The 23393-nt window shown below is 36.2% G+C and overlaps 3 protein-coding genes across 4 annotated transcripts in view; 2 read left to right on the forward strand and 1 right to left on the reverse strand.

Annotated features, from left to right (window-relative positions):
* LOC149503501 (retinaldehyde-binding protein 1) lies at positions 1 to 19574 on the forward strand. The gene is made up of 7 exons (XM_089728827.1): positions 1 to 123; positions 10227 to 10469; positions 14332 to 14491; positions 15130 to 15191; positions 15477 to 15670; positions 16788 to 16904; positions 17568 to 19574. The coding sequence occupies exons 2-7, from the start codon at positions 10256 to 10258 to the stop codon at positions 17832 to 17834; spliced, it is 1014 nt and encodes a 337-aa protein (XP_089584953.1). The 5' UTR covers positions 1 to 123; positions 10227 to 10255; the 3' UTR covers positions 17835 to 19574.
* Positions 3511 to 5532, forward strand: LOC149503502 (uncharacterized). Its single transcript, XM_089736729.1, has one exon. It carries the CDS (start codon positions 4674 to 4676, stop codon positions 5409 to 5411), a length of 738 nt encoding a protein of 245 aa, XP_089592855.1. The 5' UTR covers positions 3511 to 4673; the 3' UTR covers positions 5412 to 5532.
* Positions 19256 to 23393, reverse strand: part of LOC149503503 (peptidoglycan-recognition protein SB2) — a 9708-nt gene continuing 5570 nt past the window's right edge. For both annotated transcript variants that reach the window (XM_089728850.1, XM_089728840.1), the window contains exons 4-5: positions 22481 to 22622; positions 19256 to 20893 (exon numbers count right to left, since the gene is read on the reverse strand). In XM_089728850.1, the coding sequence (XP_089584976.1) occupies positions 20703 to 20893; positions 22481 to 22622 (333 nt within the window). In that variant the 3' untranslated portion in view covers positions 19256 to 20702. The remainder of the gene's footprint in view (positions 20894 to 22480; positions 22623 to 23393) is intronic.

The raw sequence follows: 23393 nt of genomic DNA on the forward strand, positions 1-23393 counted from the left end.
CGCGGCGCCGTTCGCGAAATTACTGAGGCGGACTTCGTCGGACTCTCCACATTATACGTTTGCACGGCGAAGAGAACGCTTACCAGGACTTTACGGAGATTAATTTCAATCTTTCGACTAAATGTGAGTTTTTTTTTCTTTATTTATAAGTTTGTTTATATATATGTTCTAATATTTTGGCTAGAATTATAGATCCAAAAAAGCTGTTTTGCGCTTCCATTTTTGTAATTTCTTCCCAGTTTGTATATTTCAATAATATTAATACAATTTATTTTAAGAATCATTTAAGTATCAATTACACAATACTAAATCCTTCGTGAACAAATATAATACCGATACAAATTATTTCCAAATCCACTTGAAACAAATAAAATTAATGAAAAATATTATTTAATTTGTTCAAGAAAAAGTACCAAGTATTTTTTAAATTATATTCTAGGTATTTTATGCTTTAAATTTTATAGGTAGGTGCTACTCAGATAGATTTTATTTATTAGATTATACAGTTTTTTTAGCACGTTTAGTTTTTTATATCTTAAAAGTGCTAATTATTACTTTTAAAATAATTATTGTTTATTTTGGTGTCAATGTAGTAATATATTAGTTACTTTGGTATACTGTAAGTACGTGTACGAGCTTGGGTGATCACTTAATATCAAGTGGAACAAAAGCTCGTCTGTAATAATTCTTGATTAAAAAATTGTTTTAAATGAAACCTGTTTCACTTACTGAATTACAACAGTTAGTTACATGAACATTTTATTATGGAAATTGTATTATTTATTTATTTATACTTATTGTACACACAAAGAAAATACAATAAAAACAAATTTAAAGAATGTCTAAATACTATGTACAAAGGCGAGCTTAACTCATTCATGAGTTTTTTTCCAGCAAACCATTAGCAGAGTGAAATACGATGTATAAGAGGGGAATAGTGTACAATATAAAAGCTATTAAAGCATGATTTTTAAACTAAGCTTTAAAAAAAAATTCTAATATAAAATGAGAAATACATATAAATAAACATACATAAAACAATAACTTAAATACAATTAAAGTGACAGGAAATGTTTCTTCATTTGTAATTTTTTTCTTTAATACGAAACCTTCCCTAAACAATTATGTACCTACTTACATAACGAAATATGAAATGGGCGAAATCGACTGAGACATTCCAAATTGATGTTTTGACATAGATAGGGGGATTTTTTTTCATTTTTATTTTATTTTTTTCATTTTTATAAACAGAAAATATTAATTAACGAATTCAGATTTTTTAGAATTTACTTTTTTTCTAATAATTACTTAGTAGCCTATGTATTATAATGACTGTACATATTTATTTTATAAAGGCAAACTGCAAAATTAAATGCCTTTAAAAATGATATATTTTGTAACGATATTTTTAAGATTATCTTAAATATCTTATCTCATCTACCTAGCAAAATAATTCGCTTAGCAGAAGATCTTCCCATTGTTGTTTTCTGTAATTGCACTACTTTTTTTTTTTACTTAACAAAGAAAAAGAAACCAGTTGACAATCGGAAATTACTGAACTGCTTAATCTTTGTTGGTTCAAAGGGACAACTGTAGATAGTCATCAATACTCTTTAACTATTTATCAAATATTATCCACACAACATAGTACGGAAATAGCATCATAACTCATTAGCATCATGCGATATCAACAATGGTTATGTATAATAATAACAACCTAAAACTACATCGAAAGCAGTTTTTATTGGAGGCTACGTGCGCTTGGTTCAATCTTAATTTAGCAGCCTAAGCCCAACTAAGCCTATAAACCTCCAATCCTTTAGGTTATAAGCATCAGTTTAAGTACGAAATGATTATTTGATATTCATTATTAAAATAAAATATGAATGTAAATATGCGCACAATCATGGGAACCGTCGCCAAACTATTGCAGATTGCAGAGCCCCATAATTACGCACTCGGTGGCCGGTGGGTGGGGGAGACGTTAGGCTGGGTCCACACCTCATTTTCTTTGTATTCGTAAATTTAACGTACGATCACTGGGAGTTCGTGCGGTAGATTTTCATTCGTGTAAAACGAGACAGAGCTATTTTTTTTTGCCTAGGTATGTGGACGAGCTCACAGCCCACCTGGTGTTAAGTGGTTACTGGAACCCATAGACATCTACAACGTAAATGCGCCACACACCTCGAGATATAAGTTCTAAGGTCTCAGTATAGCTACAACGGCTGCCCCACCCTTCAAACCGAAACGCATTACTGCTTCACGGCAGAAATAAGCAGGGTGGTGGTACCTACCCATGCGGACTCACAAGAGGTCCTACCACCAGTAATTACGCAAATTATAATTTTGCGGGTTTGATTTTTATTACACGATGTTATTCCTTCACCGCGGAAGTCAATCGTGAACAATTGTTAAGTACGTATTTCATTAGAAAAATTGGTACCCGCCTGCGAGATTCGAACACCGTTGCATCGCTAGATACGAATGCACCGGACGTCTTATCCTTTAGGCCACGACGACTTCAAACAGCTATACAAGTCCGTTGAGTATTCGTTTAAACGCATAAGCGGTGTACGATTTGTTGTAGTACAATCGACATGTGAATGGTTCTATGTACAATATATGTGTCACTATTCATTCGATAAGACGTATACTGCAAATAGACGTGCAGGACAATCCGTGTGAACCCGGCTTTAAGTTTTCACCGGTCGTCTAATATAATAACATTACCTGTCGCCTTCAAAATAACGTCACAACTTAATGGTGGTATATTTTGTTAGTACATTGATGACCGCAGCTCCGAGTTTGACAGAGTTTTTTTTGAACATACGTTTATAATTCCGTTCAAAAGAGACGAGGCTATAGCTATGTTTATACCGGCGATATTCCACTTGAATAGACTACTTCACGGCTTAATGAAATACGGCTTAGTTTAAATGTAATGTCAATGTAAAAGAGTCGTAACAACTGTAATATTTATTAGGTTGGTTTTTGGTCGAATAAGAAAGCATTAAAATGAACTAACGTAACTACGCTTATTTTTTTTGATTCCCTCATACATAGTCTGAAATAATCACTGGAACTAATGGAAAGATTTGAAAAAAAAAACAATATTGAACTGAAACACTGAATGCTACATAGGTATCTAAAATTTTATTAGTGTGTATCTATTAAAAATAGTCATATTCAATCTATACTCTATACTAATATTATAAAGAGGAAAGATTTGTTTGTTTGTTTGTTTCGAATAGGCTCCGAAACTACTGGACCGATTTGAAAAATTATTTTTCCATTAGAAGCCGAAATTGTCCCTGATGAACATAGGCTACTTTTTTTTAAAAAAAATTTTTTTATTTTTTTTTGTTTCATGTGTGTTTTAATGTTTCCGAAGCGAAGCGAGGGCGGGTCGCTAGTGTATTAATAAACTAAAAAACACTGGGTTTTTTTTAAACCGTTGCACTATTATCGGTTGGTGAAAACCCCGGATTTTTCCTAATGTTAAAACTTTTAGGTCAAGTGTTTAGAGACATTGAATTATTTTCAATCCAGTAACAGACAATGGTTGCGTGTTGAGAGAAAACTTGATCATCAAAACTTATTATTTATTCTATTGTCGTTTTTCGATTCGAGGTTTATCGGTTTCCTTTTGCGTTTTCCGTCGTCTATTACTGTATCGCAATCGATATCCAACTTTCAATGATGTTGTACTGATGGTATGGATATGCCATATGAACCCATATCCAATGATATCTTGGACTCGCATCTATTTTGTATTCCACTAGATAAGCAGCCGATACAAAACAACGAGAATTTGAACCTCATACGCCTCGAGGTTACGGTATTCGCGTTATGTTCTCTAAAGATTCCAGCAAACAATTAACATTATGAATCCATCTATTCGTCGAAAGCAATAATCTTAAAAGTATATGGGTTGTGATATGTTTCCGTAAGGAAAACGAGAATAAAACACTAATCTTAAATTAACGGAAAACATTATTCATTACTGAAATACATATCACATAGTAGTTGAGTAAAGGTGCTCTGCTTGTAAACCAATTTTCTTTTTTTAGTTACTAGTTGTTGAGCAAGATTTATTAATATCACTAAAAGCATTTTGGAAAATGTTTTTTTTTTGTTACTTAAATGACCATGTCAATAACAAAAAACAATAGACAATTAAATGCGCAAAAACGAATCAAAGTTTTGAGGTGTCACTAGTGATCATGATGTAATTTCAAGTATTAGGTGAAGAACAGTAGAGAGTAACGAGAAGTATAAGTACTATTGAAGAAATAATTTCCCCCACTTGTAGTTTTCGGGAATACAACATGCTGTATATTGCCGGACTTTGCCTCCGCGCTGTAGTAGGCGCTGTCTTGAACTCTTGAACATGTCGAATCAGGCTTATTATTTATTCGTAGGTCTTTCTCTAGTATAAAACATGCGTTAGAAAATACCATAGAAACTTTCTAGATCGGCACGTAAAAATTAATACAATATGCACCCGAACCAAAACTCAGACCGTCAAATAATTTATTATTGAGAAATCACGGAATTAGACCCGTGATTGAATTGTGAATAATAAATATCGATGTCGGTCCCTTGACATTAATAGCTTTTGTGATCCATTTGAAATACTAATCTAGTGAAGTAAAGAGACTTCCAACATCATGGGAATTATTTTAGTTCTGCTAATTTTGAACTCCGTATCAGTTACGTCTGCCCTGACGTGTGATGCCCTTTTGGAGCTACCAGCAAACGTAAAATTCTCATTAGATATTTTGAAAACCATGACTCCAAAAGATATAGTACAATGCCTTGCGCATTTGGGAAAGGAGAAGCTGTCCAAAGATGCTGCGCAGTTTATCTGGCAGACACTAGTGACACACCATGAAGGTATTGCAAATATTCCTAATAACGTATTAATGAACCTGCACTGGGTGACGACCGCCGTAATGCCTGAAGATTATGCTAATATAACATTAAATAACATCGATGTCGTGAATAATTTTGGCCTTAATTACAATTTGAACGAAGAACAACTGAACGCTCTAGCTGCCAGAATTCGGGAAGATTACGCCGGTAAAGAGCCCGAAGATTACACGTACTACGATCTAACAGCTCTAAATCAGATTCTTTGTGCTTTCAATAGAAGTGAAATAGAAAGAATCCATCCCGTCGCCTATAGAGAAACAGCATTAATGATCGGAAAACTTCAAAATTGTAATCCTGATGTCATGAGGGGATTCGCTACGTTAGCAATGGATAAGAACGCGTTTGGTTCACTCGAAAACTGGAATAAAAATATAATGAATCTGTTAGGCAAAGTTGCTGAATGCATCTCAAAAGAATTTTTGGAAAGCAAAAAAATAATATCAAATGTGGAAAGTTCATGTTCAGTAAATTAAATAAACATGTTTTTTAGAGTTTTCATAACCACCATAGTGAATTATATTAGTTACGCTCACAGCAACAAAGAGCAACGATGGCAATGCTGATTAAATTATTTTAATTTTAAAAAATAGTTTTCTGTTACTATAATAGGCAGAAATAAAAAAAAAACGACTCCTACGAAACGAAATGTGTCCTTCACCAGTAATATTTGTGACCTATGGCTTGGATTTGAGAAGGTAATCAAATAAATGAGTGTAACAGTAGCTAGATGTGGCTGTGGTGACGAGATCGTACTATTCAGTACGAAAAATCTAGCGTTTTGAGAGCTAAGGCTGTTGTACGAGTACGTTGAGTACCTATTCACATCTATGAACTATCTCTTGAGAGTTAATTAATAAATTTTGGAAGTTACAACTGATTGGCATTCGTTAAAGTAAAATAGAAGCATTGAATTAAGTTTCGAGCCTTTTATTATTCCTTTAATCATTTCGATTCAATTAGGTTACAAGTTATGCTAAAAAGCACGGAAAATCCTTGATTCAAAATATCGTGAACTTGACTTGCCAATGATTTTACTATTCACGTGTGCTAAACTTGTTTTCTGTTCATAATTTTTATGTGATTCCTGTGGACTATTATATTTATTTTATCTTTTATTTTAATATTAAAATATTCGACTAGGTATATTTAATTCCGATTGAATTTTGGTAGGGGGCTTGATGTCGTAATATAAATGGAAAATTCTTAAGCTTTGGCATATCTGTACAATACAAAATATAGATAATTAAAAGGTGCATAAAACTAGGAATTTTAAACAAACTGTTGTTTTAATTAAAACAATTTAATACATATTTTATTTTAATAATGAGTTTCAAATAATAATTTTGTACTTAAACTGATGCCTACGACCTCAAGGATTGACAGTTTATAGGCTTACTAGGCTGCACTAAAAGTATCGGGAATGAAATATTTCCACTGTTCCTGTCATATTAAAATCTTTTTAATTGAAAACTCCTTGGTTTTAAAAATCGAATACCATTTATTTATTTAAAAAAAGATTCTCGGTCTTGTCACGAGGTTTTGTCAAACTTGTTTAGTCGTTGAGAAAATGGACTTGACTCGAGAAAATTCAAGAGCGATGATTTATTATGACTTTCGAAGTGGTTTAACACAAAAACAGTGTGTTGACCGGATGATTTCTGCATTTGGTGATGAAGCGCCATCCAAAACCACAATTTATCGCTGGTTTGCTGAGTTTCAACGTGGACGTGTCAAGCTCAGTGATGATCCCCGTCAAGGTCGTCCAAAAACTGCAGTCACCCAAGAAAACGTTGATGCTGTGCGTAAGCTGATTGTGGAAGATCGACATGTGACATACCGCGAAATTCAGGCAACTTTAGACATTGGCATGAGTCAAATACAAATAATCTCGCATGAACAATTAGGTATAAAAAAGTTGTTTTCCCGATGGATACCGCATTCGCTCTGTGAAGAGCAAAAAGCGGCTCGCGTTACTTGGTGCGTCAGAACTCTCGAAAGATTCCACGCAGGATCCTCAAATGCTGTATACAACATTGTATCAGGTGACGAATCCTGGATATACGCGTACGAACCCGAAACAAAAAATCAGTCACGAGTTTGGGTATTCGAAAATGAGTTAAAGCCAACAAAAATTGTTCATTCACGGAGTGTTGCAAAAAAAATGGTGGCCACGTTTGTCTCCAAAACCGGCCATGTTACGACTATTCCTCTTGAGGGACAAAGAACGGTTAATGCAGAATGGTATGCTAGCATTTGTTTGCCACAGGTCGTTCCTGAACTCCGTAAAGAGAACTGCAACCGCCGCATCATCCTCCATCACGACAATGCGAGTTCTCACAACGCGCACAGAACAAAAGAGTTTTTAGAGCATGAAAACATAGAATTATTAGACCATCCGCCGTACAGCCCCGACCTAAGCCCTAACGATTTCTATACTTTCCCTAAAATAAAGAATAAATTGCGTGGACAGAGATTTTCATCACCTGAAGAAGCTGTGCACGCCTACAAAACGGCCATTTTGGAGACCCCAACTTCCGAATGGAATGGTTGCTTCAATGATTGGTTCCATCGTATGGAAAAATGTGTCAAATTTCGCGGAGAATACTTCGAAAAGCAATAAATACATTTTTAAATAGTAATGTTGTGTCACTTCGTTAATTCCCGAAATTTTCAGTGCCGCCCTCGTAGTTGGGCTTAGGCTGCTAAATTAAGATTGAACCAAGCGCACGTAGACTTCAATAAAAACTGCTTTCGATGTAGTTTTAGGTTGTTATATTATACATAACCATTGTTGATATCGCATGATGCTAATGAGTTATGATGCTATTTCCGTACTATGTTTTGTGGATAATATTTGATAAATAGTTAAAGAGTGTTGATGACTATTTGCAGTTGTCCTTTTGAACCAACAAAGACTAAAGAGCTCAGTAATTTCCGTTTGTCAACTGATTTCCTTTTCTTTGATAAATAAATAATGACGATCTTTAGTGTTTTTCCAAAAACAAAAACAAATCATCATACATTTTTTTAAACAAATCTATACCGTAATTGACCTTGACTTATACAGTTATTATTGTGATCGGATTTCGATCATTGGATGAGGACTAGTTATCATTAATATGTTCGAAACATGAATTGCCATAAATAAACATATCAAGAGCTAATACCGCCACGAGGTCATCTTTATTTTTCTAGACTAATAGTGGTCATGAGCAACCACTTAATCACGCTATAGTGGTATGATGAATGCATAATTCGAATCGGTGTATGAAAAATTTAGTGAATTCAAAACGGTGATAACATATTTGGTTTTCTTTATTAAGATGATGAAAGTGGTTATGGCTCAATCATTGAAAGCGTCGTGGCCTAAAGGATAAGACGTCCGGTGCATTCGTATCTAGCGATGCACTGGTGTTTGAATCCCAGGTACTAATTTTTCTAATGAAATCCGTATTTAACAATTATTCACGATTAACTTCCACGGTGGAGTAATAGCATCGTGTAATAAAAATCAAACCCGCAAAATTATAATTTGCGTAATTACTGATGGTAGGAGCTCTTGTGAGCCCACCACCAGGTACCACCATCCTGATTTAAAATAATGTTAATAGTTATAGGGAAACGACAACGTGATGATCTTCCACCAAATTCACCTGTTTTGTTTGCTCGAAACATCAATACTCCGTTAGTGTTTTTTTCAATCTGAGTATAATTATTGCATATTATGCAAAATTTTAACGAAAATTTTGCTTGTATGATTCAGGTTTTTCCCGGATTTATTCTATTTTCGGATAACTATCGCGACAGTATTTGTATGAGAATTAACTTGTTCGGCAGGCTTATTACCTAACGTATCTATCATTTTTGTCGGATAAGTCACTTTCATTCTTTTCAGTCTTACAATATAACTTATTAAAGCATACTAGTATGGTATTGATTAAATATTATTAAAAAAATATATTGTTTCAATAATTTATGAATGAGAGATTACTAGTGGGGCGGAGGCCTTCCCAATTTCACCATGAGAAGTGGGCGAGCAAAGGCTCAGCCATGAGGGGTGGTATTTGCTAACAGTGCCCGAGTGCCTCCAAAGGAAACCTAACAACTCAAGAGCAGCTACGTCGCGAATGAATCTACTAATGGATGGGAATCGCGACCCGCAAAGTTTTTTTTTATTGCTTTAGACTGGTGGACGAGCTGCTCACAGCCTACCTGGTGTTAAGTGGTTACTGGATCCCATAGACATCCACAACGTGAATGCGCCACCCACCTTGAGATATAAGTTCTAAAGGTCTCAAGTATCAAGGACCTCTTGCGAGTCCGCACGGGTAGGTACCACCGCCCCGCCTATTTCTGCCGTAAAGCAGTAATGCGTTTCGGTTTGAAGGGTGAGGGAAGCCGGGTACATACTGAGACCTTAGAACTTGTATCTCAAGGTGGGTGGCGCATTTACGTTGCAGATGTCTATGGGCTCCAGTAACCACTTAACACTAGGTGGACTGTGCGCTCATCTATCCATCTAAGCAATAAAAATAAAATAATAAACACTTGCGTAAGTCACGATGGGCTTTATGCAAGTTTTGTAAAGTGTCACCTTATTCCGAAGGGATATTTTACTCCGTTTTCAGACCCCAGGATAGATAGAGACAGAGTCTACCAAGAATAAAAGCGGCACGGTCGCGGACTGATTTTATACGCGGGTGGAATGTCACCTTCTTGGCCCAGAGAATAGGTTGGCCGAAGAGGATGATAGAGAGTGTGAGATTTCTCTTCCTAATGCGGAAGGAAATCCGTGTAGGGTTTGAAGTAGCACCACTGAACCACTGTCCAAGGGCTGCGGCTGCGCTCTGGAGTTTACTCGCTATTAGTGATTTGTTTCTACTCGAGTAGTAAGCAAATGGGTCAGCGGCGACTGAGGAATGTCGTTAATGAATAAACTAAATAAGAGCGGAGAATAAATAATTGTCTCTTGACCTTACCGTAATAAACTATTTTGGATCATACTCATCTGAATTGTATCATTAACCGAAAGATACTAAAATGTGTCACTTCAAGATATTAGCACTACTTTCCATAGGGAAACCGTCCCCTCTTTTGCTAGACTTAATATAATTCTTGCTGACGAGCTAGCACGTCGTTGAATCAATGCAATTGAGGCTTAATCTTAGCTTCTATATTGTTGATAATGTGAAGTTACTTTAAGTCCTAAACTTTATTGACATGAACATAATTCAACTAAAACCAGTAGCAGCCAATATTGAGGATTAATTATTTTTTATTATCTCCAGATTTGCTAGCTCTTTCTCGAGTTACGAAGATGACGACGGCCAGCGTTCTGTTAACGGTGACTACTGCCTGGAATGTGACAATCGAGAAAGCAGAGAATGACGGTAAGATGGGACGAACTCTAAAAAATGTGGTCGCTGAAGCCATCACAGAACTTCGAGAAACTCAGTCTACTAAGGAGCAATCTCTTCAACTTATGAGAGAGTGGATAGAACAGAATGGAGACATCAAAAACGTACGACAAGGTAATAATGATGATGCTGTATTTTTTTAAATTTTATTAGGTTTTATTTATATATTGCATAGATGGGTGGACGATCTAACGGTCTACCTGGTATTAGGTGGTTACCAAAGTACTCAGACATCTACAACGTAAATGCCGCTATTTACCTTGAGAAATGAGTTCTAAGGATTCAGTTTTTACAACGGCTGCCCCAACTTTCAAACCGAAACGCACAAATGGCACAAATAGGCAGAGTGATGGTACCTATCTACCCGTGTTGACTCATAAGAAGTACATAGGTTATATCGGTATTGGCGTGTGAGAATTTGTTAGCACCTCGTCGTTATTCCTACCGGAGATACATTTTATTTCAATACCCAAGACAAAGGGCAATAAAACGTTCATTATATTTTATTTTATTTGAAGCATTAGTCCTTAAACTATTTAGAGTTGTTAGTTAAATCCTGCGCTAGTAATTTCTCTTCGTTGTTATTATAATTGGATGTAACAATATGATTCTGAGTCTACACGTCTTGCTACGGTTGGGGTGGCGCATGTCGTCGGCAAAATTAGGAGATTTGGCCTCGACGTGGCGCTCAGTAAATCCGAGGCCATGTGGTTCCACAGGCCCCGGAGAGTGCCACCTGTCGATGCCCATATCGTGGTTGGAGGCGTCCGTATCGGGGGTCGGGGTGCAGTTGAAGTACCTCGGCCTCATTCTGGACAGTCGTTGGACCTTCCGTGCTCACTTTCAGAACCTGGTCCCTCGTTTGTTGGGGGTGGCCGGCGCGTTAAACCGGCTTCTGCCCAACGTCGGGGGGCCTGACCAGGTGACGCGCCGTCTCTATACGGGGGTGGTGCGATCAATGGCCCTATACGGGGCACCCGTGTGGCAGTCCCTGGCCGTGGGGGTGGCGAAGCTGCTGCAACGGCCGCAACGCACCATCGCGGTCAGGGTCATCCGTGGTTATCGCATCATCTCCTTTGAGGCGGCGTGTGTACTGGCTGGGACGCCGCCTTGGGTTCTGGAAGCGGAGGCGCTCGCCGCTGACTATAAGTGGCGGGCTGACCTTCGTGCCCGGGGCGTGGCGCGTCTCAGCCCCAGTGTGGTCAGAGCGCGGAGGGCCCAATCTTGGCTGTCCGTGCTGGAGTCATGGTCCAGACGGCTGGCTGATCCTTCGGCTGGTCGTAGGACCGTCGAGGCGATTCGCCCGGTCCTTGTGGATTGAGTGAATCGTGACAGAGGACGCCTCACTTTCTGGCTCACGCAGGTGCTCACTGGGCATGGTTGTTTCGGTGAGTTCCTGCACCGGATCACAGCCGAGCCGACGGCAGAGTGCCACCATTGTGGTTGCGACTTGGACACGGCAGAGCATACGCTCATCGCCTGCCCAGCATGGGAAGGGTGGCGCCGTGTCCTCGTCGCAAAAATAGGAACCGACTTGTCGTTGCCGAGTGTTGTGGCATCGATGCTCGGCGACGACGAGTCGTGGAAGGCGATGCTCGACTTCTGCGAGTGCACCATCTCGCAGAAGGAGGCGGCGGGGCGCGTGAGAGACGCACAATCCCGCCGCCGTCGAGCGGGGGCCAGGGAGGCGGATCTCGCCCAAGCCCTGGCCCTCTAAGTGTTTCGGGTCCCCCTCACATGTTGGTCTGGGGACCGGCGAGGGGGGCCTAAGAAGACGACGTGCAAGCTGCTCTGCACGCGTTTTACGCAAGAGCATCCGGGTGATGGAAGGCCGGCTATCCTCGACCCACGCTGGTTCTGGCCCAGCGGGGTATTCCGTAGGGTAACCCACTCTAACCGGCGCCATCTAGGCGGGCTTCGGACAGTCTGCCGACCGAGAGGGCTGGTGGTCGTGGCACCGACGACCGCCAGTCCGGCGTCCCGAGGGGGAGGGTGATGGGAGAGATGTGCTCCGCACTAAACGCTTCACTTTCCCCCCTTTGCATTGTCATGAGTTCTGTCTCATGCGAGGTTTGACGAGGTCTGACATACCCCGCCCAGTATCTCCCCAGAAAAGGGCGGAAGTCCGGCGATTTCCTCCTGACCAAAAAAAAAAAAAAAAAACAATATGATTATTGTACTTAGGTAGACAAAATTTATATAATTGTTCGTCTTTAAGTTCGTAAGTTGTCTTGTCACGGTGGCTACTAAGGATAATTACTGATATAAAACATTATTGTTTTAATAACAAGCAATTAAGCGGCCTCTTTGAAAAAAATCTAATTGTAAAACAATGATATTTATGTAATTATCATCACATATAATGAAGTACATTTTCTCAATATAACTAGTCAGGTCATAAGTATTGTCACACAGTAAAAACTTTTCTTTTAGAATGCTGGCCACAAAAAAGTTTATTGAATTCGAATTTCGAATTGTTCATGAAAATAAAAATGTATACTTTTAGAATTTTACTCATTTTTAAATATGGAGTGGACTCACTTTAAGAAGACCGTGTTGCAGTTATTGCGTTGCATCGTTGCGGTTACGCGCCAATTCAAATTTTTAACATACTGAAAAATTTTAATATAACCAAAAGATTCGTTGATCGTACCATCAAACGATACAATGAAGACTCTAGTGTAGATGACAAGTCAAGAAGTGGTCGCCCTCGGTCTGTTAGGACTCCAGCAGTGATAAAAGCTGTGAAGGCGCGAATTCAAAGAAATCCCAAACGTAAACAGAAACTGTTGGCCCTTCAGATGGGGTTAAGCAGAACCACTGTGAAAAGGATGTTAAATGAAGTCTTAGGGCTTAGGGCATATCGAAGAAAAACAGGACATCGTTTGAATGCTCGTCTAATGGACCTGAGACTGAAGAGATGCCGCGCTTTGTTGAAGCGGTACGCGGGAAAAAAATATCGGGAAATTCTTTTTTCGGATGAAAAAATTTTTACCGTAGAAGAGAGCTACAACAAACAAAATGATAAGGTGTACGCACACAGTAGTGAAGAAGCGAGCAACCGTATTCCGCGTGTCCAGCGAGGTCATTTTCCATCCTCGCTCATGGTATGGTTGGGAGTTTCTTATTGGGGCTTAACAGAGGTACATTTTTGTGAGAAAGGTGTAAAAACGAATGCAGTTGTGTATCAAAATACAGTCCTGACGAACCTTGTGGAACCTGTTTCTCATACCATGTTCAATAACAGGCACTGGGTATTCCAACAAGATTCGGCGCCAGCTCATAGAGCGAAGAGCACACAAGACTGGCTGGCGGCGCATGAAATCGACTTCATCCGGCACGAAGACTGGCCCTCCTCCAGTCCAGATTTGAATCCGTTAGATTACAAGATATGGCAACACTTGGAGGAAAAGGCGTGCTCAAAGCCTCATCCCAATTTGGAATCACTCAAGACATCTTTGATTAAGGCAGCCGCCGATATTGACATGGACCTCGTTCATGCTGCGATAGACGACTGGCCGCGCAGATTGAAGGCCTGTATTCAAAATCACGGAGGTCATTTTGAATAAACTTTAGTGTCATAAGAATCTATGTTTTGTTAAGTTAATTTTGGTATATGAATGGTTACATAATGAATAAACTTGTTTCAATTATTTTACATTAAACATGTGACAGAATTTATGACCTGACTAGGTATATTTTATAATAATTGGAAACCCGTTCTGTTCTCGACGTGTTGTCATTTTCTAAAATACAATACTGATTCTGAATTCATAACAACGATGTTTACATTATTTTTATTTTTTTATAACAGTAAAATGATAATGTAGATTAGATAAATCTAAACATATATAGGTTCACCGTGTAAAATGAGTGCATGTAATCGCTATGCAAATAGCAAAATTGAAAAGATGTATCATTACATACATTCATTCAGCGAATAATAATTAGCATCTAAATATTTTTATTTTTCTAGATGAAATATTTTTACTACGATTTCTGCGACATAAGAAGTATAGCATACCAATGGCCCAACAAACTTTACTTAAATATTTAAGTCTCAGAAAATTTTATCCTGAAATTTTCAAAAATTTGGATTACGAGGATAGCAACTTACAAGAAATTATAAATAATGGGTAAGCTTAATACATAATATGGTTTTTTTTTACTTTTTTGATGCACAAAACAAATTACAATCATTACAGTACATATTAGCTAAATCGTACAAGTAGTACCTAGATCTAATCTAGATTGCAATCTAATTGTTAATTTGTCAGTTGAATTAAATTAATTAGCAAAGGCGAATTCTTTTCCGAGTAGATATAAGTTTAAATGTCCAAGAACCGCAGTTTCAATTTGTGTTACAATTCCCAAACAACATTACAACATTTATTCTACCATGAATCACTTAACATTGAAAAATGTTATTGTTGAAAAATGTGAAATAATCGTATTATGTACACGTTAACTTGAAACAGAAACAAGCCAATTTCTGTTATTTTCTACAATGTCGATTACGTGAGTTGTTTCTCTAATTGAAATTTAACTGGAGCGTTTAAGGTATAATCTCTTGTAATGACAGCATTTAAGCATGTTATTAATACTCTCACAATATGTTACCGAGGCGGTTCATGGTTCTTAGTTAGAAAGTTCTCAAACACGTGAAGCCTTGAACTCAAGCACAACTTACTCATTAAGCATCCGTTTTGTAAGCCTTCTTACCTACGATATAATTCAATTTGCTTGAAATTGCAAAACCTTTCACAATTTTTAGGTACATAGTGGTTTCACCAGTTCGTGACAACAAGGGTCGCCGGGTCATCTTTTACAATATGAGTAAGAAAATTTTATGTTGTAATTACTGTGTATAGGTATCTACTTTGTAAAGATTATATCAGACTTGTTATGCTGTTATGCGGAATGTTCTCATTTTGCCTTTACGTGACAAAACGTGTTGAATCTACTGTCAACAGAAGTTCATATTGTGGCAATTGCGAAGGTTCTCACGCATACTTAAGATTATATAATTTTTTTGATATTTTGAAATGTCTTACGCCAGCTTTGCGTAGAGATATTTTGTTAAAAATTTTAGTTTCAGTGGCTATTTTTTTTATTTTTCAGGTAAATTCAACGCCATTAAATTCAGTTGTTGGGATATGTGCCGTGCTCACATGCTTATATATGAGAGTTTAATGGATGATCCATTAAATCAAATATGTGGGTTTAATCACATTGGTGATGGAAATGGAATTTCTGGAGCTCACATCACTGCTTGGAACCCCAGCGATTTCGGAAGAATTTTAAAATGGGGGGAGGTGGGTATTTTGCCAGAAATAATGTAGTCGGTAATTAGCAACAAATAATAAGTAATGTAATATATCTGGCAAACTCAGGCTAAATTAGTCTATCTTATGGCACCTAGATTGCCAAATACCGTTATCAAAGGACTGCCTGAACCCAGACCGATTCTACCTAGGTTATCACTAATAAATAATATTCACAACTTAAAGTACAATCAATAATGTTACATATTCTGGCTAAAATTACAGGCACCCGATTTTAATTAATGTTTTTTTTTGTTCTACCTATAAAAGGTCGATATAGTCCACATTAGCATTAATTATCACATTACAACATGAATTCCGTCATCAGTCTTGGATAATGAGGTCTAAATTTTTGTGTTAAATAGCAGTTGTCGTTTACGTTAAACGCGTAATAATAGGCCACGGTGTTGTAAATTTTTAGACACTTATTTATAGCTTATTAGACAATTTCTGATGTATTATTTGCTCGTTGTTAATTACTCTTATAATTACTACTTATAATTAATTACTTAATTATTAATTATGGTAATTTATATATACCCCTAGATATAACTTCATTAAATATCGATTCAACACTGACGTTTGACTAACAGGCAGGCAGGTTTGTAGGCAGCGGCTTGGCTCTGCCCCTGGCATTGCTGAAGTCCATGGGCGACGGTAACCACTCACCATCAGGTGGGCGGTATGCTCGTCTGCCTACGAGGGCAATAAAAAAAAATAAAAAAAAAATAACAGCAATTCATTTTTAGTCGATTTTCATTTTCGTTGATAATTTTAAATTATAAAAAAGTGTAATATTCAAAGTCATAAAGCAAGGACATACAATGGGAAAACTAGTAATGTCTTTATTTTTAAATTTATATAACAAAAGCAAACCTTGTTTGACTTTACTTTTTCATTTCCGCAATTATAATTTTGAATAGGTAGATAATTCTTGATTATTGATATTAATTAATGTTAATAACCGCCTAAATACAATGTACAGTCAACTATTACTTACATAAAATCAGACATAAAGACATCAACAATGTCAATATTAGCAAGAACTACGACATGCTATGCGTATTGTAAATAAGTTTGTTCATATGCGTTACATGAACTGTTACAGCAATCGTTGTCGATGCGACACAAAGCGGTTCATCTGATAAACGTTCCCGTCGCTCTCAAATACGTCATAGACTTCGCAACATCTAAAGTGTCACAGAAAATGGCACATAGACTAAAAGTAAGGAAACCTATATCAACATTATCTCCATCGTTTTTATGTAATTTAAAATTAAGTAATATTTTCTCGTGACTACTTGACACACTGAACTGAGTTGTGCAATTGCCCAGTTAAAATCAAATACGTACTTGGCGAGACCCGAATTTATGTACTTACTTACATAATATGCCTACCCGGAACCTTTTATGTGTGTGATGTATGGTTAAAGTTTAATAGTTTAAGTATTAACTTATATTTTATATATTTACACTGGTGGTAGGACCTCTTGTGAGTCCGCACGGGCAGGCACCACCGCCCCGCCTATTTCTGCCGTGAAGCAGTAATGCGTTTCGGTTTGAAGGGTGGGGCAGCCGTTGTAACTATACTGAGACCTTAGAACTATATCTCAAGGTGTGTGGCTCATTTACGTTGTAGATGTCTATGGGCTCCAGTAACCACTTAGCACCAGGTGGACTGTGAGCTCGTCCACACATCTAAGCAATAAAAAAAAATAAAAATAAAAGTATAATTAAAAAGGTTGTACGATGATTGAATACTTTATGTAACAGTTACGACAAGTATACCAACCTAATACCCAAATATAGTCAACTAAAATTATTTAATTAATTATTAAAACTACTACGGTTTAATCTTGCGTGTTTTTATTTACTTTTTATATTACAGGTATGCACAAACTCAAAACTATTACATACACAAACAGACGTTGACTGTCTACCCACTTTATACGGAGGCAAATTAGAATTGCGTGAAATGATAGAATACACCAAGCAAATTTTGAAAGGACAAAAAGAAAACGTTCTTGCTTTGGACAACATGGAGATCCTCAGCACACGAGGGATAATTTCATCGAGAGGCAGGAACCGAGATAACAATGACAATAAAGATTTAATTTCAGTCGAAGGCAGTTTCAGAAAACTTGAAATAGATTAACGAGTACTTTTTATTGTTTAATAGCGATTGTTATCACATAATCCTATGTTTTAGCTGGTTATACAGTATGCTGCCACAACTTCCAACGTGAGCCTACAGCCAATATTATTGATTGTTTGTAATTTAGATAAAGTAAAAACTATTTTTATATAAAGGTAAATATTTCAATTCGGAATGCAGTTTTACAACTGAGAGGAAATGGGCAAACAATTGAAGGCTTGCCTTTTTGAAAAAAATGTATTGTATTTTACAACTAGCTTACCCGGCAGACTTCGTAGTGCCTCAATCGATAAATAAAAGACCTAAACTTTTGTATAAAATAAACTTAAAACAAACAAAAAGAATCCGTCCGATGGGGGACACATGAAAGGAAAAACAAAATTGTTATTTTTATTTAATTCCGAGCATTTTCATATTTATCTACCTTTTAAGCCTTTTCTGGACTTTCACAAAATATTCAAGACCAAAATTAGCCAAATCGGTCTAGTCGTTCTCGAGTTTTAGCGAGACTAACGAACAGCAATTCATTTTTATATATATAGATTACTATATTATATTAGTGACAAGTATGAGAAACTAAAATATATCTGTATTACTGAGTGGTGCAAAACAAATTTGTTAGCTATATTGGTGTTTGAAACGCAATCGCGTCATGCTCTTTTCAATGATTTATTACCTAAATAACTCGCGCTTCAGTAATCGTTATCGACGCTATACATAAGTGCCTCAAAATATGACGTGGATGATTTTAATTTGATAATCATTCAATATCCTTGATTTTTATAGTAATCTATCTGGTCTGGCTTGTGTGCTCAAGATGAAGTGAATATATCCACCACATCCATAATGTATCCGTAAAGAATATCAGTGGATATTGTATTTTAAATGCTCAGTTGACGTGTAACAATAGTGGCTATTTAACTATTTAGCATCTGTCAAAGTGTAGGAAAATGAAATAAAGCCGCCAGATATGGCGAAGCCGTCAGGAGAAGAACACAAGAGATTTTTCAAAGGTGCCACTGAAGTCTCAGTAAATTCCTAACATTTTACTGTGACATTATTTCTTCTCATCTAGTTTATTTCCCAGAGCTTTCTTTTCAATTTCATCCTAATTGATTATTATTTCATTTAAAACATTTCGACTTCATTACCCTTATTTAGTTTTTCATATAACGTAGTATATACGTATTTGAAAATAATTGAATAGTTTTTACGTTCTATCTGTATCTCTTTAGTAAGAATTAAATTTTCAGGGTCGTTTTAGTATTAATCGTTAATTAATATTTAGTGTTAATATTTTATGCGTACGCTATATTTACTATGTAATCTGAGATATACTCTGTGATTTTACAAAAGTATCACATGACTAATTGGCGTTGGATTTAAATGGTCTATTTTTATAACAAATAAATAAAACCTTACAGATTTCATGTTTTTTTATTACTACTGTTCCATTATTACACGATCCCTTAATATCACAATTTAGTCTTATATTAAAATGCACAGAAGATCGCTCAATTATTTTAATTTTTTTAATAAATACGATATTTGATATTGCTTCTCTATTAATAAAATACATTGATATTTCATTTAAAAAAAAAAAAACATTTTATTATGTACTTAATTATTATGCATTCCATAAAAGCATTTCTACTTATTTTACACGATCCAACGTTCGCTCATTTCGCTCAATTATCTTTATCAATAATGAACCATTCATCATATAAAAAAAAAGATAAATAATTAGATGTTTATTCCGCGCACTTCGCTTTTTGTAAGGTTTGCGAGTGATCCCTTTTACTTGCAGTTAATCAATTCCGAACACATCTACGAATTGATTACTCAAATTACTGTACATTTTCAATAGTAAATTTATTTATATTTATGGATTATAAATTTTATTAAAAACGTTTATCACAATTCAAAAACTAGTCCTAGTCCTAGATAGACATCTTATTACCCGGAACGCGGCAGTTCATTCCGCCTTCGTAACAATTTTTAAAATGCGTTTGCGTTGGTACGACGATAGTAGAGGTAGTAACAAACACGTGTGGACATAATAAATCCGTTGTAAGCTAAATCATTACCCACGCAGTACCGATATCGCTGTTATTAGCAATTCAAATCTGATACGATCTTGTCACACAAAAACTTCGAATCGCCGTTTCCAATTCAAAATGTTCGAATAAAATTATTGTAGATTCAAAATACGACTACGTTATTCAAACAATTTAAATAGAAACCAGTTAGCAGAACAGCTCACCAAAAACTTTAAAAAAGAACATACACATCAATAAAATCTAAGACAAATTAAAAAAATATTATTTATACTTAGCTTTTAGTTTTATTGTACAAACAAAAAAGTTTTTAATGTATATTATATCAACAGTATACATAATTAGGTAAAACTTAAAAATATATTCGACTTGAAGATACGTAAAGAGTATTTAAAACTACTTAAATTATGCGATTTCATCAATTCTACCACATTCAGAACTGTATAGTTAACAACTTAAAGACTAGTCTTAAAATCTCCATATTATTCCACATCACTAGTTTAGTTAAGTTTGCTTTACGTTAAGTCCATTTGCCGCGCTATTTAACAGTTCTGAAAGAGGTCCATTATATGTATTAATTACAATTTATTTCATACAATAATTTTCTCTAAACATGTTATAAAGCTCTAGTGATTTATTTACGAACACAAGCCATTTTATGTATTTAAAATCTTAACATATTGTATGACTACATTAAAGTCATAGCTTCTATAACTAAATTCGAATATTTTTACTAAATCCAGTATTATAAAACTTTGGTTTTAAAGATCAAACGAGCAATATAATGAAATTTAAATGTTGTATTTATTATTCAATCAGAATTATCCTCGTCCCATTGCGGAAATTTTTTCAGAATTGAAAATAAATAAACGGGTCTCTCTTTCGTTTTTCTTCCAACAAGTACATAGTTTGGTTCTAAGTATTGCTGGCTCACCGAAACGGCTAAAAGCTTTTCTGCTCCGTCGATTTGATAGCTCGATGGTGCCTTATCTGTGAAATTCCCTGAGGAGAAAAATATTTAATCGAATTATTATAGCTTACTTTAACTGAGAATAAAAATCAGACACATTAAAGGAAAGTCGTTGTGCTGGTAACACCGTGTATTTCTTGATTTTAGTATTAAATAGAAGCCCATAGAAATAATAGTATGAGTGGTGTTATAATAGCCGGCAAACTTCTTGAGCATTTGTTGACGTAGTGGGGGTAAGTTTGCGCATGGTACACTCACGTGCAAAAATATTATTTACTCTGCGTCATAATGCAATTAAATTATTAAAATCAACATATGTATTTATTTATATATTTATTAGAACATCAACAAAAAATATAGGTTAATAATTGTAATAATTTAATCTTGGGATAAAATAGATATTCCTTCTATTAAGTCAAAACTAGAGCTGTTGCCAGGTCTTCGTTCAGTTGAAGCGAAGCTGGTATTTGTAATTTTTTTTCGTTATCATAATCTTGACCATTATCATCATCACTGTTTTCATCACCCGAGTCGCCATCATCGTGTTAAGTCGACATAGGGCTCATCGGTGTAGTTTACGACTCGGTCGGTTCGATCTTCTTTTTTGTCTATAATTAATTATTTTTTGAAGATATTCGATTCGTAGTAATCGAATGTTACTTTTTTCAATTACCAGCTTCCGATTATTTTCTGTTTTTTTTTTTCCATCTGAAGCCTAGCTCTTTCATAATTCGTCGTAAACTTCATTCCGAGCCATTAAAATGTATATCTTCTTTAAAATTTTCGAAGCCTTTTTATTACAGATTGAACGAAACTATCCATTCCGGTAACTTTCTTCTTCCCTGATCTTTTCTTACCCGGAGTCCCAAGCACGATGAGCAAGCCAGAGCCTTTAGCTTCGTTAATAATGCACCTAACAGTACTCACTGATGTTTTTGTTGCTTCCGAAGTCTGTTTTACTTTTTCCATAATATCATTCTTCCCCTGTTTTATAATGAAGCAATATACGTCGTACACAATTTTTCTACCCTTTCTTTTGAATACTCCACCAGTCTGTCGCAGCATAGTGTATTTTTTATAAAAAATCAACAAACACTCAACAAATAGCAATGGCAACAAAGTCAACAAGCAATTATAATAAAATATAACTTAACGATTAATAACGATAGATTTTTCACTGTACGCAAGCGTACTTTACGCAAGGTTCGACTGATCTACCAATAACGCGCTCGATACGATTTCCCCTGCCGTCGCGCCTCACCCTCACCACCAAAGTGATCTAAAATTCGGTTCTGCGCAGCCAAGGTCATTTGCTCACGATGTTTGCCGGTTACTATACACCTCGAAATATCAACAAGTTGCAGTCTCAACTGTACTGTATAAAGGGTGTTCCATTTTTTTGATACAAACGCATGACTGCTTCGCGGCGGATTAGACAAGGCGATAGTGCGGGCTCATAATAATATGGCCTAGCACGACTAATTACGCTTTGTTCGTTTTTTGTTACGTGATGACATAGTTCAAGTCATTCATTCATTCATTTAATGTCATCGATCAAGTCATTCGTGAATATACGTCAAGATAACACGTCATCTTAGGATATTTTAAAACCGGCTTACCAATGAAACCGAAGACTAGGCTTGAGTTAGAATACTTTGGGAACATAGGTGATGGAACGTGCCACCCAAGCGATTCATAGGTTTGACCGTTCGACGATATAAGAAAATTATAGGCCATCGTATTGTTGCTTGTATCGTTTTCCTGAAATCAAACAAAACTACTTAAAGTGGTTGTTGAGCTGAGCTAAAGTGTGGTGGTAAAACAAAAACATTTGTTTAATCTTGTTATTGAGGCAAAACATTACGTAGCGTTTAGCTTTTCCAAGAGCCTGTGATCTTAATTTGTGAAATTCCGTTGTATTTCAATAAAGATCATGTTTCGCGAGCACGTATCGTTCTCTCTAATTCACCAAAACCCCAATATAGCTTCAAACATAGTTGTTTACTGCACCCGGCACGTATGAATTGCTACTGCGCAGTGCTCACGTCGTTTCTATTTTCAGTTAATCTGATTATTGAGAGAATTGTGCTAATTACAAAAGTACATATCCGTTCCAATTTCTTTTGCTGAATAATCTAATAGTCCTAGATCAAATATTTCTACACCATATGAACTATCTCTGCCATCGTGGCGGCCTATTTTTTTCTCATAAACTTATAAGGCCTTTTGGCTTTGTTTGCATTCATTTCACTCAGAAGCTCTGCTGTTTCTATTTAAGGCCTTTTAATCATGTCCGATTATTGAAACTAGATATCTTTGCGTTCATTTAGTTTAGAGTCTGAATATATACCAACGCCAATACTGAATTTGTACTATTAAACATGAATTAGGTTATCGTGTTGTTCCACAATCATTTCGCAAGAAAGCATTGATGGCGTACATTCTGATTGAAGGCCAATGTAATTTACAAACCCAACATTACTGAATTTCCTGAAAAATACCCATTTTCTTAAAAGGACCTATGCTCCAGGA

This window comes from Bombyx mandarina, chromosome 01 (genome assembly GCF_030267445.1).
Source record: "Bombyx mandarina strain Sakado chromosome 01, ASM3026744v2".
NCBI classification, from domain to species: Eukaryota; Metazoa; Arthropoda; class Insecta; order Lepidoptera; family Bombycidae; genus Bombyx; species Bombyx mandarina.